Below are 14,106 nucleotides of genomic sequence, written 5' to 3'. Positions count from 1 at the left end.
TTTTTTCTGGTATTCCCCATGTCCTCGCTTGTACTATTCACAGGACCGCCACGAATTGACTGTGTTGCTTCGCTGCAGCCCCTTAAGGCAGCCTTTCCGCAATCCAGCACCCTTCTTCCGCCAGCCATACCGAGTGCCTTCCGCTGCCTTTTTCCTCTGGTTTCCCCACCTCCTTTTCCTTGCGTGCCATGACTTTTCAGATGGTCATTCCTAAGGTTCTCACCCAGCACCAGTCAACAGCTGTGCTGTTTGGGGATGGTGGAAAATGTAGTGTAACACATCTGGAACTCATCTTAAAAGCTAGCTGATGTGTTTGTTGAGTGGCGAAATGGACTTTCTAGAGAACCAGCATTCTTGATTCTCAAAATGTTGTTAGCCCTAATGTCAAAATGTCTTGAACTGGAGCATGTACAGGAATGTGCGACAGGACATTTTAGTGTGGAAAATTCTAGTTCCATGGCATCAGAAAAATTACAGCAGCACCTAAAGAATGACACATTTTGGGAAGCAGATGCTCAGAAGCCTTAATATTTCCATTTTTCTTGGTTGGGTTTTATTTTTACCAACCTTGGGGCGAGTGGAGGTTTTCTTACAAGGCAGGAAGATCCATTAACTCTTTCTTGGTCCATACAGTTTCCCCCTCAAGCCCCTTCTACTTTAATCCCTGGTTCTCTATTTTTACATTTCCTGTCTCTTGGGATTAGATTAGATAATGCTTATTGGGAAAGCCTTACGTAAGAAACAACCCTCCCTCAGGCCGCTTATGGTGCTTTGAAGACGGCAAAAAGACCGGACATGCTTATCACCTGGGGCGAATGGAAATCCCTCCATCAGGTTACAGCATTGGGAGATGGAATGGAACATAATGGAAGAGGGCATGGCTGGCTTGAACCCTGACCCTGGGGTGCTCTCTACCGAAAGGTTCTGTTTCAGAACCCACTTCTTCGGCCTGTTAACAAAGGAATACTCTGTGCTAGAAATAGGTGGGCCCATGGTGTCTGTGATGCACTGAAAGCGCGTTTGATGCAGTTCTGGGTTTTCATGTTTTGCCTTTTTGTACACTATCTAGGAAACTCTCAGAAATCAGTTTATAAAGTGAATTCCAGCTGTGAAGGCTCTTTTTGCCAGAACTGTTACCACCAGTAGCCATTCTATGGGGCTGTACAAGGGAAGATATGAGGGGAAGCAGGGCTGTTCAACTAACCCTACTGAATGACTGCTGCATTTTTCTTCTGCCCTCCGCACCTCCTTTTCTTCTGTGTTGTGACTTTTTGCAAGTCAGCAGGCAGGGAGTGTCTTGTTTTACTGATTGTGTGTAAATGCCTCCTCAGGTCTTTCTACCTGTGGGGCAAAGTTCATCAAAACTTAGTTTATTAGAAATAGCGTTTTGAAAACTTCTAGCTGCAGCCTGGTGAACCTACTTAAAAAAACACACAGTCATCAAAACTACGTTTGTCTGTGCGAGTCAACGCTTCTGGTGGAACAAGGTTGTTTTATTGTGCTCCAAGGTCACCATTTCACTACCGCAGCCGGGATTCGAACCCTTGAACCAAGAGCTTCCCCCGGCTTCCCTTGCGCAGGCGCGTTAGCTCCTTCCAGCCTCATTGGACTGAACAAGGTGACGTCTTTCTGCCTAGAACGTCCACCTCGAGTCCCCTTTTTCCTTAAAGTAACCGGCCCGTGTCATGTGATCAGGGGACCGACACCCAGGTGGGCCGGAGGAACGGAAGTGGCGTCACCTTCCACCCAGGTCGCATGATGTGGCAAAAAAAAAGGGAAGCTCGAGCCCCGATGGGGGAGGAGCTTCGCCCTCTCCAAAAGCAAAAAAAAAAGCCTCGAGGAAAAGAGTTCCTTCCGGTTTCAAAGGATCCTTCCGCCTAATCCCATTGATTCTATACGTGGGCGGAGGTTCGCGTTCGCCATGGGATCCTTCCGCCGCTGCGGTTAATCGGCGGCAGGTGAGCAGAAGCGACTCGGGCGGAGGAAGCCGCCGCTGTTGCAGCCGTCGCGCTCCCTTTCGTGAGGGCGAGCGGCGTGTCCTTCCGCCAGCGAGCGAGGGCTGTTTCCGGATCGCTCGCGGCGGCCTCCCGTCTCGGTCTCCCCGCCACTGAGAGCCGCCCTTCCCCCGCCGCAGCCGCCGCCGCCTCCTCCTCCTCTCCGCCGCTGCCCCGGCGCCGCCTTTCTCTCTTTCTTCTTCGCGGCCGAGGAGAGACCAGCTCCCCCGCGCCGACGCCGGGCTGGAGCCTTCAAACGCGAACAACGCTTCCGCCGCCATGGCCCAGATCCTGCCCATCCGCTTCCAGGAGCATCTCCAGGTAGGGGGGGGGGCGAGCGGGGGGGGGGGCGACGCAGGTGGGGCGCGCGCCTGTGGTGAGGTACGTGGGGTGGGAGTGGAGGAAGGCCTGAGGCGAACGGGGAGGGAGGGGGGGAGGGAGGGGGGTCCGTGTGCCTGCGTGGATTGGGGGGGCCGCGAGCGGGGGGGGGGCGGGGCTCCCCGGGAGGAAGAGCCCTTCTTGCGTGCGCGCATCCCTGTGCTGCTATTTATGTTTCCCTGCTTCACACACCTCTGGCCTGACCCTGCCTGGTTCTCCCCGTTCAATGCGACAGGGGCTGCGGGGCTGCCGGGGGTGCGGGGTGGGGGCCCGGCCGCTTGTCGGGCGTGCGTGGGTGTCACGGTGCGAAGGGGATTCAACGGGGCGGTTTGGGGGAGGCGGGAGCGAGAGGCGTGTGCAGCGCGGTTCAAAATGTATGTCAAAGTGCATGGCCTCGCATAGGAAAAAGGGACGAAAGGATTTTGCTGATACACGTGCCATGGCTCTCGGGTGGGCAAATACCCTTGTGGGATTCCACGCACTCCTTCGCCCTGCTTCCGTGTGTTATTTCCACATACACAGGTCAAGGAGAACACGGTTATAAGCTGCATATAATGATGCCTGAAGTGGGGGTGAGGAAGGTAACTTTTTTTGGTATCTTAGGCAAGCAGTTCTGGGAGCAGAGCACTGCAAGGGAGGGCATTTGGAGGAGAGGTTCGTGTGCATGCGGTTTGTGTGCATGCGTGGAAGGAAGGGAGAATTCCGGGGTGGTTTTGTGTAGAATTCATTCGTGCGGCAGCTAGGCCTGCTGCTGGGAGTAAAAGGAAGGGAAGGGAAGGTGACTGGAATGAAGGGGAGGCCTTGGATGGAGCTCAGCAGGAAGCATCTGTGTGGAAGGGGAAAGGAGGGTGGGGGGTTGGCTACCTGCCGGTGGGGAAGCAGGGAACCCTCTGTGTGGCAGGATGGGAGCGCGAGTGCTGGGGTGGGATAGCCCGCGTTGAAGTGGGCCAGCAGGAAGAGGGGCAGGTGGCGTGAGAGCCGGGCAAGAGAGGACCCACACAGACTAGGCGGCAGGGTGAACTTCGAGAGTGGTGCTGGAGTGCGAAGGGTTAAGGAGCGGAGCCGTGAAATGCAGCGCTCCAGGAGGAGGGAAGGCGCTCAGGTGGCTGGGAACGGGAGCCGCAGGTGCAGGGAATTTGGGGAAAGTTTGTAAGTTGGGCAGGGGGTACCCATGACAAGCCACTGAGGGGTGAAGTGGAGGTGAATGAGATTAGAGGGGTGTTTCTTGGGGGGTAGGAGGGCCTCCAAACCTTTGGAAGTGAGCGAGTGAGAGAGAGATGCTTCTGTATAAGGTGGAAGGGAAAACTTGATTTTTGGGGTCACTTTGAAATGGAAGGCAGGCAGGTGTGTGTTTGGCCTGGCTGAGGCTCTTTGCTAACTTGGGGGTGGATGCTACTGGAAGTTTAGAATGATGGAGAAGTGAGAAGGTCTTTATGAATAAAATGGAGTGGGAGGGGAATCCTGTGTGGAAACTGAGAGAGGGTGGGGTGGCTGGAATGTAGGGAAGTGCCTGGTGTTCGTCTCTGCATACTGAGACCAAATTAGCCTGGTGCTAATTTGGCTGGGGCAGAGAGGCTCGTGTGGACACAGGAGGAGACTGGGGCGTGACTTCCCCATGTTTCTGCAGGGTGGACCTGTGGCAGTTGGGCAGGTTGGGGAAGAGACGCCAAGGGCAGTTAGGCTGGAGCTCATCGGGGAGGAGTTCTCTGTATTTTCCTTGTGCTGGGGACATGAGGGTGGAGGGCTGGGCTGGAAGAACTACTGGGGGAGGATGTGAGTTGCCGGGGGTGAGGATCCCGGGGGAGTGGGACCTTTCCTGTCGCTTGTGTTTGGGCACATGTGCCTATTCATTTTTCAACCTCTAGCCTATGCCGGGGCTCGTTTGGTCTTGAAGACTGACTTGGGTTCCAGCTTGATGACAGAAGACTGAAAGAGGATTAAGGCAGGACAGGCAGAAGGGGGGGATTGAAGCGGGATGGGGAGCCACGGGAAGTTCTGAGGCGTCAAGACACATCTAGGGGGCCAGTGGAGCCCAGTGGGTGTTTGCCTGAACTTTACGACAATGGCATCTCGAACTAAACGCACTGTAGGAGGTATTACGGTCAGGGTAATCCAGGGTCAGCGGGCATCGCGTGGCCGGGAGAATGTTATCTGAGCACTTTGAGGTTTGTGTAAAGCTGAAGAAAACGGGGCTTTTCTGCTGGGCAGGAGAGTTGAAGTCCGCTCCCAGGTTGGGCATAGAGACATAGCTTTGCAACGGCCAAAATGTCACTGCCCATTGTGGGGGCCCTTATCTTCCTCTGCAGCGGCATCTGCCTGGGTACGCTGCCAAGGGCAGCTCCTCCTGGTTTTTGAAAGAGCCGGAGTCGCTTTCCCAAACGATGGCGCTCCTTCTGCTTGCACATACACAGACATGCATAAAGAGGGCTCGGGAAGGGCGTTTTTTTCACGCACCTCGGCGGTTTGCTCCCCTCCAAACTCCGGTCAGCGTTTGTTGTGTGAGCCCCGGAACTTCGGGATCCACTCGATGGCTTCACTGGGCTGGCTTGGCGCTGCTCTCGTCCCCACCCCCTCGAACGTCAGCCTGACCTAAGATCCAACAAATGCTTAACATCTTCGGTGCAGGGATGGGGGGGAGGGAAGCTTCGCTAAGCACTTCATGCAGTGCAGTTCCTGCCGCTGCCACTTTACGAGAACACGCAGCCCTCGGTGCGTGGGCACGGGCTGGATTTCAGCCTCCTCTCGCGCCTGCTGGGAGGTGTGCTTCTTGTAGGAGTGCTGGGCAAGAGGAGGCCTTCCCTTTCTTGCTCTTTTCCCAGCCCACCTGCAGTCATCCCAGCTTTTTGCGAGATCAAACCCCTGAGCTGCTCTTTCGAGCCTGAGCTCCTTCCAGAAGTGGTCCTCGCCCGTTAGGCATAGTACTTGCTGTATGACTGACATTCCCCTGCAGGGAAATAATGGGCCTGCCTCTCCAGCAGTGGTAACAAGAAGGGTTCTCCAAGGTTACTGGATATAGTGTGAAAACAACAGCGAGAATAAAACACGAATCCTTTTTCCTGTTGAGTTTTGGCTCCTCACCTCTTGAGCTGGGGGACACATGAAAGTAGCTGCTGCAAGCTTTTTGCTGCATAGCCTTTGGCAGGTCGGCCGTGGGGAGGGGACCCGTGCCCTGGGCTACCTTGGCACAGGACGGCGTTAAGCAGGTCTTGTCTTTGCTGCACGCCTTGGAGGTGTCTGAAACGCTTGCTTTCGCTGCACGAATGGGGAGCTTGATTGGAACGTGCCGCTTCTCTAAATCGGAAACAGCAGAATAGACAGAGCACATTCTCGCATACCCCTTTGGTGCATTTCTTGGGAGAAAAACGCAGATTCCCACTATGCTGTCCTACCATGCTGTGAGCAAGAATCGCAGATTTTTCTTAATGTTTTGATAGGGTGGGGTGTAGATCGAACCTTTTCACAATCTCACAAATCTAGTTTGCCACTTAGAATAACAGTGATGAGCCAGTGTGGTGTAGTGGTGAAGAGCGTGGGACTGGGACTCGGACGATCCGGGTTCGAGTCCCCGCTCGGCCATGGAGCCCACTGGGTGACTCTGGGCCAGTCACAGACTCTCAGCCCAACCTGCCTCACAGGGTTGTTGTTGTGGGGATAAGATGGAGGAGGAGATGTAAGCTGCCTTGAGCCCTTTGCAGGAAAAAGGCAGGATATAAATCGAAAAATAAATAAATGAATAACAGACATCTTGTTACTCTCAAGAAATGGGCCACCCCAGTTTACAGATGTACTTTCGTGTCCTTATTACAATGTGTTCCCTTGATTAGAATCCATACAGACATGTTGTTCCATAAGCCAGGGCCTTTCAAACTGCATTTAAGAGTTGGTGGATTTTAAGCTGCTTCATAATGCAGCATTGATATACCATAAAGGGGAGTTCCATCCAATAACCTTCTTTCCCAGGTTCCTTCCTTTAAATCTGAGCTAATGTATGCAAGCAGCCATTTCTGGAAAATGCCATTGTGTCTTGTGCCAAAGATCTTGCCAAGAGAGCTGCAAAGAATGATAAAGCAAAATGTGTACTTGGAAGACAATGTTGATGGGATGCTGTTCTGCTCACCACATTTATCACAGTTGTTTCTTTATTTGCGCCTTCAGAAATATCAGGGAGTTTCCTTCATTTGGATTTCTCTGAAATAAGACAACATGTTCCTATAATTCTTTGCTGAAAAGATGACCGAGGAGGAATCTTGGTGTCAGATCGCTTATTCTGAAGCAGCTCACCTTAATATGGCTGTATTTGTTTTGCATTGAGCAGAAAAAGGAGGATTAATGTTCATATGTACCTCTTGATTTTATTTTGGGGAAGAGTCAGAAATACACTGAACGTGTTACTTGGGCTTATCCCACTGCTGAGGTACAAGAGTTGCCCTCCTTTTGCTGTGCTGAAATTAATGAAAATTTAGCACTTTCATCACTTGTGTATCCAGTATTTCTTCCCCAGAACTCAAGAAAGGTTAGATGGGGCTCCGAGGTGGTCTTTCCAGACGCCGACCAAACCCCATCTGCTCAATTTCGGCTTCCTCAAACCAGCTCCTGGAATGGGGGCGCGTTTCTCTCCCCTGCCTGTTCAGTGCAAGGACTGGTTTGTGCTGGGAGGTAATTTCTGCTGTGTGAGTCCTGGATGGCTGGGATGGTTCAAAGACAGCTGAAATTAAAATTTTTAAAAAAGCTGAAGCAGCAGCAAAGAAGAAAGAAGTGGCTGCAAGTCCCTGTTGAACAAACATGAAAAAAATAAATAAAGTGATTGGGTTTTGGTGCGTCTCTCTGTACTCTAGAAGATTATTTCTGCTTTAGATGTTGAGGAAACTTTATGGCACAGCTGCGGCTTGCTTCATTCTTTTTCATATGAAAGAGGAAGGGATATTGCGGAACTGGGAACTTGAAAGGAGACTGGGTGTGGGATGAATGGAAGCCAGTGTAGTGCAGTTGAAATACAGACCTGGGAGATCCAGGCTGGAGTCCCCACTCGGCCATGAAGCTGCCTGGGTGACTTTGGATCAGCCGCAGATTCTCAGCCTAACCTACCTTACAGGGTTGTTGTGGGAATAAAATGGAGAGGAGAGCTGTGTAAGCCTCCTTGGATTCCTGGAAAGAGGGAAAGGTGGTGGAATATAAATGGTGATGCTGTTAAGACCCCACTGTGTGTGGTGGGGTGGGAACTTGCTCTTATATCAGAAAATATCGATGAACTAGAAAAGGTCATGGAATGAATACTACTCGATTTTAAGTTAACAAATTGATCTTTATAAGAGAATAAAACTAGCAGTATATAGCTTACACAGAGACGCAGTGTAGTATGGAGAGCTGTAGCTCGTATTTACCCCAAAATGTCTCTCCACAAGCCTTCACTGGGATATGGTGGTTCCCTTCAGTTTGCAAACAGTTTGTAAACAAGCAGTGCCAGGCTGAATAGGAGACGAGGCCTCTCTGCTTGTTAGGAAAAGCAGGCGAAATATTTGTTGCCTAGTAGATCAAGCTGCTGAGAAAAGTTGTGTTGAGCAGTCGTGAAATGTGCTTTCCGGAAAACTTTGAATTTCATTTTTGAGAGATGTTCTTTTGCCCTCAATTAGGGTCTATTTAGGTGGAGATTTGACTACTTTTGCACTTCAAGCAGACGTATGCCACATGTCTTACTGTAGGAGTAACATAGCTTTCCAACAACGAAGTATTTCAGATAAGACAAATGTAATAAAGGCTTACAGGTCATATGTGAAACTTGGAATTTGTCTGTTAGAATACTACTAGATATCTTAAGACATAATACTACTTCACACTCGCTCATTGGCTGAACCTGTCCAACACTAATGGAAGTACTGAGAACTTTTAATGTCACCCAACTCTCGGGAGCAGATTTTGGGAGATTTTGGGATGGTGTTCTCTGTTCCTTTGACAGCTCCAGTTTTGTGGGTGGGCAGCATTGATGGATACCAACCTCCAGCTACAATCCTTTGCTCATTGAAGTTAACGAAGCTTTACTTCTGACTAGGCATAAATAAAATTGTATTGTAATCTAAACATATGCTCCGGAAGATATCCAGTACTCCCTTGTGAATTCACACTGTGGAAGAACGTTATTTTGTATGGACATCTGTCCACTGTTATCTTTGCTCTGATGACTCCCTGATAAGCTTCCCACGCATAAAGATCTTAAGACATAGAAAACCCAGTTAATAAGCGCCCACTTTACATATAAATTCCCCCCTTTTAAGTTTGGATTACATGCTTTTGGATGGTGTTAGGTGAAAAGCAACAGTGGTGTCTGGATCATTTCTAGCAAGATGTTTTCAAGTGCTGTGAAAAGGTTGTTTTTGTGTGTCTGATAATTTGGCCTCTGAGCTGACTGGAGATACATTATTCAGGATGCAGGCGGTACGTATCAGCCCGGTCACCTCTCCAAGGGATAAATGAAACCTCCATCCCTGCTCACTTTCCGTGTTGGTGCTCATCTTTGCTCACTTTTAGTTGCTCTGGCAAAGAAGTGGAATTCGGGCGTCCTTTCCATCACCTACCTGCTGTGGAAAAGCTTCTCTGGAAAAGCATGTGTATTAGAGTACCTTACTGAGCATCTCTCTCTCCTTTTTGCTTATATGAGGAACACCTTGCTTATTTCCAGGGTCCTTTTCAAGTGGTTATAGAATAAGAATCACCACTTGAAATGGTAGATTTTTGGATATTTGGCACAGATAAGCAAGTGTAGCCAACTCGATCATTGATCGATAGCAGCCACAAAATTATTCAGCCCCCCAAATTATGCTGTTGAAAAGGAGGTAACCAGGGTGGGGGAGAGTTCTGTGTAGAAGGACCATGAACCCCGTTAAGTTCTGGAAGCAAAATCAAATGCCTGTTCTTGAATTCTTTAATCCAAAGTTTCACTGCTGTATCTCTGACTTCTAGGATTTTTTTTAAGGTAAACCCTGAAAGTCTGAAGTCTGCATTATAAAACTTGACTCTGGTCTCAGACTCTTACTCCTATTTTAGCCCCATCTGCCACCTGAAGCTGTTCATGTAGAGCCATCAAGCAGTAATAAAAAAAGGGAAGAGGGTTGCCATGCCCAGGTAATCTGTGCGCCCCCATCGCTTGGCACTGGCTTGGGTTGGCCAGCCAGCCCAGAAGAATTCAGCGGCTCAGCAGGTGAGTAAAGGTAACCTTGGTAGTGCCCGTGTATACAGCAGGTTGCTAATTAGCCAATGGATTGCTCATGCAATGCCTTGTTGTATGCTTTGCTGTCCTGATACTGATTGGTGCTTTGAAGAAGAGGGCTGTGGAATGACGGAAGGTGAAGTGTTACCAGCACCAGGTTGCAGGCTAGCTCCACTTGGCCGCCGTCTCAGAACTTCTCCACCTGCGTGTAGTACAGTGGAGCTTACTCCAGATGTGCTCGGTCTCCTTTCTTTCTTCTGATACTTAGGTCATTACCACCTGGAAAGTGTTGTAATGCCTGTTTTAAATAGCAGTCCTGCGATATGTTCATGATGCGCTCTCGTATACAATAATAAAATCCTGTTCATTTCACTTAATTCAGAATCTTATGCCCTGCCTTTGCTCTCCAAAAAGGTGTTCAAAGCCGTTTACAGATTACCTAAAGATGTAGAAACAGGTACCAGTCGTATTTATGACAAGCTTAAAAGAGGCAGCAAAAGCAAACTGAACCAAAGGCAAGTCATTCATTAAAATCAAGCAACAGCGGAGTCAAATGCTTGCGTTTGATTGCTTAAATATTTTAAGGCTGCTTTTAATGTACAAGCATCTGACAAGACGGCTTGCCTAGCATGAAAGTGCAGTTAGTAAGATGACTAACTCAGTATTGTAGGGCCACAAAAGTTTATTTTAAAGGTGTGTGCAGATGAAGGTGGTCCTTGAAAACCCGCCTCTGAACCATCTGGGGCTCTGAAGGTCAATAGAGGGACTTTAACTATGGAAATACGTTGGAGGAGTAGAAATATTTGCTATTCTGTGGAGTGTGCTGAGAAGTTAATTTAGCAGGGTGGCCGTATGCAAAAACTGGTTAAGTTGGCAATTTTGCGATGATGAATGGGTCGGGGTCGGGGCTCCATTTGCTGCCCAGTGACAAAACAATGGCCCGCATCCGGGTGTGTGCTATCGAAATGAACAACCACTGCATTCTCAGCATTTTTCCACTTCCTTTTGGAAGCTCAGAATTCTTCCAGTGAAATACGCTGACTCCTCTCTGAGGAGAGGTCAACAGGTTCGCCACTGCCAGCATTCCCCCCCCCCCCCGGCTGTTTTTTATTGGGTGTGCATTGATGGGGGATCCAAAATGCCTTCCTTACCCAGCCGCCTTCGTTGTCCTTAGCACTTCAGTCTGCGCTCCGAAGGACGGTTCTCGGCCACACAGCCCTTTAAACCTGCCATAATACAGCTGGATTTGCAGGACATCCCTTAGTGCTGCCCAGGATAGTGGTGTTAGGTAAAGCAATGCTCAAGAGCAAACTTGATGGATTAGGATATCATACACATGGAAGGGCGGATACGAAATTGCTTCTTCGGAGATTGGGAATGCCTCTCTTTTTAACCGCATGCTTATAGCAGACATGACCTGTGTGTGCTGATGTACCTACAGGTGCGGGTGCAGCACTTACCTTCATAACGGTGGTGTGTGACTTGGGGTGCTTAGCTAGTATCCCGGGGCTGTGAAAGATCAAAGTCACAAGTCTGTGTAGGAACAGCTTTCATTCATCTGCCTCGTTCTGTTGTAAGGAAGTTCTTCAAACAAATCAGTACTTCAGCGTGTTCTTCAAGTTTCTAGCCCTGATTCTGGGCACAGTCTCAAGTTCAGCTTGCACCCTTTGCTATGTTTTTCTCTGTCGGAGACGCCTTATTTTCAGGAAGTTTCCTGGATGCGTAAGATCAAAGGCTGCCTCAATGCCAACGGTTTGTTGTTTATTTTTTATTTATTTTATTTATTTTTTGATTTTGATATCCTGCCTTTTTCCTGCAAAGGGCTCAAGGCAGCTTCCATCTCCTCCTCCATCTTATCCCCACAACAACAACCCTGTGAGGTAGGTTGGGCTGAGTGTCTGTGACTGGCCCAGAGTCACCCAGTTGGCTCCATGGCTGAGCGGGGACTCGAACCCAGATCGTCCGAGTCCCAGTCCCGTGCTCGTAACCACTACGCCACACTGGCTCTCAAAGATCCCATCTCTATTTTCTTTAGAAAATTTCCATTCCAGTTGAAGGATTTCTCGAGAAAGCAGACCCCCCCCCCTTTTGGCTTAACACGGCTTTTCCCAGCCTGACCTTTTCCAGATGTGCTGGACTGTAATCCCCATAAAACCCACCCAGCCAATGAACATCCTGGCTGAGAATCATGGGAACCGCAGTCAAATGCATCCTGGGAAAATCACTTCTTTTGTTGGTGAAATGCAACTCTCAAAGCCAGCCAGGAGGTGAGGCCTCCAGCTGCTGATGAGGGTGACCCTGAAGTGGTCTTCTGATAGGAAAGCGTGTTGTGCATCAGGATTCACTTTACCAGTTTCTGTGCATCTGGTCATGTGCTTCCTTCCTCTCCCAGTTTGGACCACCTGCGGATCTGGCTGCTTATCTTGGCCAAGGCATCAATCTGCGCACCACGTTCAGTTTTCTTGAAGCAGCGGACTGCCTGCCACTTTAAGACTGGTATCTTGGGTACCTGACGTTACAGAATAGCCTCTCCCATCAGCGCTCCTGGTTTTGAGTCCGTTTATGTCATCGCAGTCCCCTTAATTTGGTTTCGGTTCATTCACTGCGGCTGAGGCGTCGCTGCCAAGTCGAAACCCGCCCCCCAGTTTACCTACCTGTGAAATATTTCCTGTGTCCACTTCTGTGGCTCTGCGTGTCTTTGCCTAGCCTAATTAAAGGAGCCGGCCTACCTGGGGCATGGCTGTGGCTCGCTTGGCAACGTGCTCGCATCTTTTCCGTGCAGGCGCGCTCTTGCTGGCAGGCACTCCTGGGGGGACGGTGCCTGGAGAAAGTGCTTCCCACCTGAGCCGGCTTTGCGCTTCAGCGGGATCGTGCTTTCTGCGTAGGCTAGCATCAGAAGGAAGTTTGCTTGGGTGCTTGGCGTGGTCCGCATTCCTGCAGGAGCCCTGCTGCCTTACTGCCCTGTGTCTGCCTGCCTTCCAGGTGTGTGGACGGGGTGTTCTTCAGGAGAAAACGCAGCAGCCGCCGCTTCCCTGCTCTCCTGAGCCGAGGGCCGGGTTGGGCTGAGCTGAGGAGAGCAAATGAAACAGCAGTCGTGGCTGTGGCGCGAAGGAAGCGGGCTGACGGAGGACATATTCATTCATTTTTCAATTTATATCCTGCCCTTTTCCTACAAAGGGCTCAAGGCAGCTTACATCTCCTCCTCCATCTTATCCCCACAACAACAACCCTGTGAGGTTAAGCACGGGGCCAGACTGTCTCTGCTGCATGGGGGCTTTGCCCGTACCAGTTGGACTGGAGTATTACTAGATCACTTGGCTTTCGGAGAAAACGGAGAGAAATTCCTTCTGCCGTCCCAGGCTGTGGCGAATGGGCCATCCAGAGCTGTGCCGTCCTCCTCCTGCATCAGGAAAAGGTTGCTCCGGGCTTGTGATACGTAGGAATGCACTGCGGTCTGCGATACCGAATAGAAAGACTTAAAATAGTGTATGGCACTGTCACGTTTTCTAAGCATGATGCTTTCAAAACATTTCTGTTACCTTCATGTGCGTGATATAGCTCTTCTTATCGCAACAGCTCTGTGTACTCAGTACTGTTCTCCTTATTGCAGATGGGAGAACGGATGCTAGGAGCAGCTTGTCTCTAGAGGCCACCTAAAGAGTTTTGGGCCAAGGTGTGAATCCGTTTAATCCCTTAGCCGATGCTCTGTATCAGTTGCAGTACTGGTACAGGTGTGCAGGCCTTCAGGTGTGAGTAATGAGCTTACGGGGGCTTGGCAGAATCCTGCACATTCTTTGTTTCCCCCCCCTTTGTTAAAGGGGCTGTTCTTTCGGTGTATTTAGATGTGCTGATGGAACCTAAGCTTGGTTAGCTGCTAGATGAACCTCAGCCGCATGCGGCCGTTGCTTGACACGGCTTCATTGGCCCCAGTCTTCCAGGCAGAGGCTCCGCAAAATATGAGAATATCGCTGCCTCTAGCAGATGGTGACAATTAGGTAAATCTGTCTTGGGGGCCATAGCTTAAATGCTGTGGCTAAGCTTGGTCTTTACTCAGATAACTATAACCATCTGCCGGACTTTGGCTGTTAAGGAAGAAAATGGCTTGCTCCAGATCTCTAGCAATGGGTCACCTGTAAGTTTAGCGCAAATGACTACTTTAGTTTTGATAAGGGGTAAAGCGCGAAAGATCGGTGCACACATAAGAATGAGGATCCTTTAAATGGTGATGAGGGTTGGGGTTAGCCACAGCTGCATGGTCCAGTCTTTCTGGAGTAGATTTGCCCTCCATCGTTTAAGTTAGGATTAAATGAATGCTTAATTGTGACTGAGACAGGCAGTTGTGTTTTACTCTGCCCTCGAGGTGAAAAAAAAGCTCCTTTCTCCTAGAGGAATGAACAGCCCAGGCAATTTGACCACCTGATCTCAACCGTAGTTCAGAGATTCCCGATGTTATGGTTACCCTAATCCAGGAGCAGCAAATTCAGTGGACCAGGAAACGTATCCAGCTCTCGTCACATTTCCAGCTTCTCAGTG

General features: G+C 49.8%; 1 protein-coding gene across 2 annotated transcripts in view; it reads left to right on the top strand.

Moving 5' to 3' along the window:
• Positions 1-1,941: 1,941 nt before the first annotated feature.
• Positions 1,942-14,106, top strand: part of CLTC (clathrin heavy chain) — a 56,746-nt gene continuing 44,581 nt past the window's right edge. Inside the window, exon 1 of one of the 2 annotated variants that reach the window (XM_044429831.1) lies at positions 1,942-2,315. In XM_044429831.1, the coding sequence (XP_044285766.1) occupies positions 2,274-2,315 (42 nt within the window). In that variant the 5' untranslated portion in view covers positions 1,942-2,273. The remainder of the gene's footprint in view (positions 2,316-14,106) is intronic. The other variant, XM_044429832.1, reaches the window with a different exon arrangement.

The sequence above is a fragment of the Varanus komodoensis genome, unplaced genomic scaffold (genome assembly GCF_004798865.1).
Source record: "Varanus komodoensis strain SLA01 unplaced genomic scaffold, ASM479886v1 scaffold20_1, whole genome shotgun sequence".
Taxonomy (NCBI): domain Eukaryota; kingdom Metazoa; phylum Chordata; class Lepidosauria; order Squamata; family Varanidae; genus Varanus; species Varanus komodoensis.
Note: the sequence above shows the minus strand (reverse complement) of the source record. Positions and strands in the feature narration are given on the sequence as shown.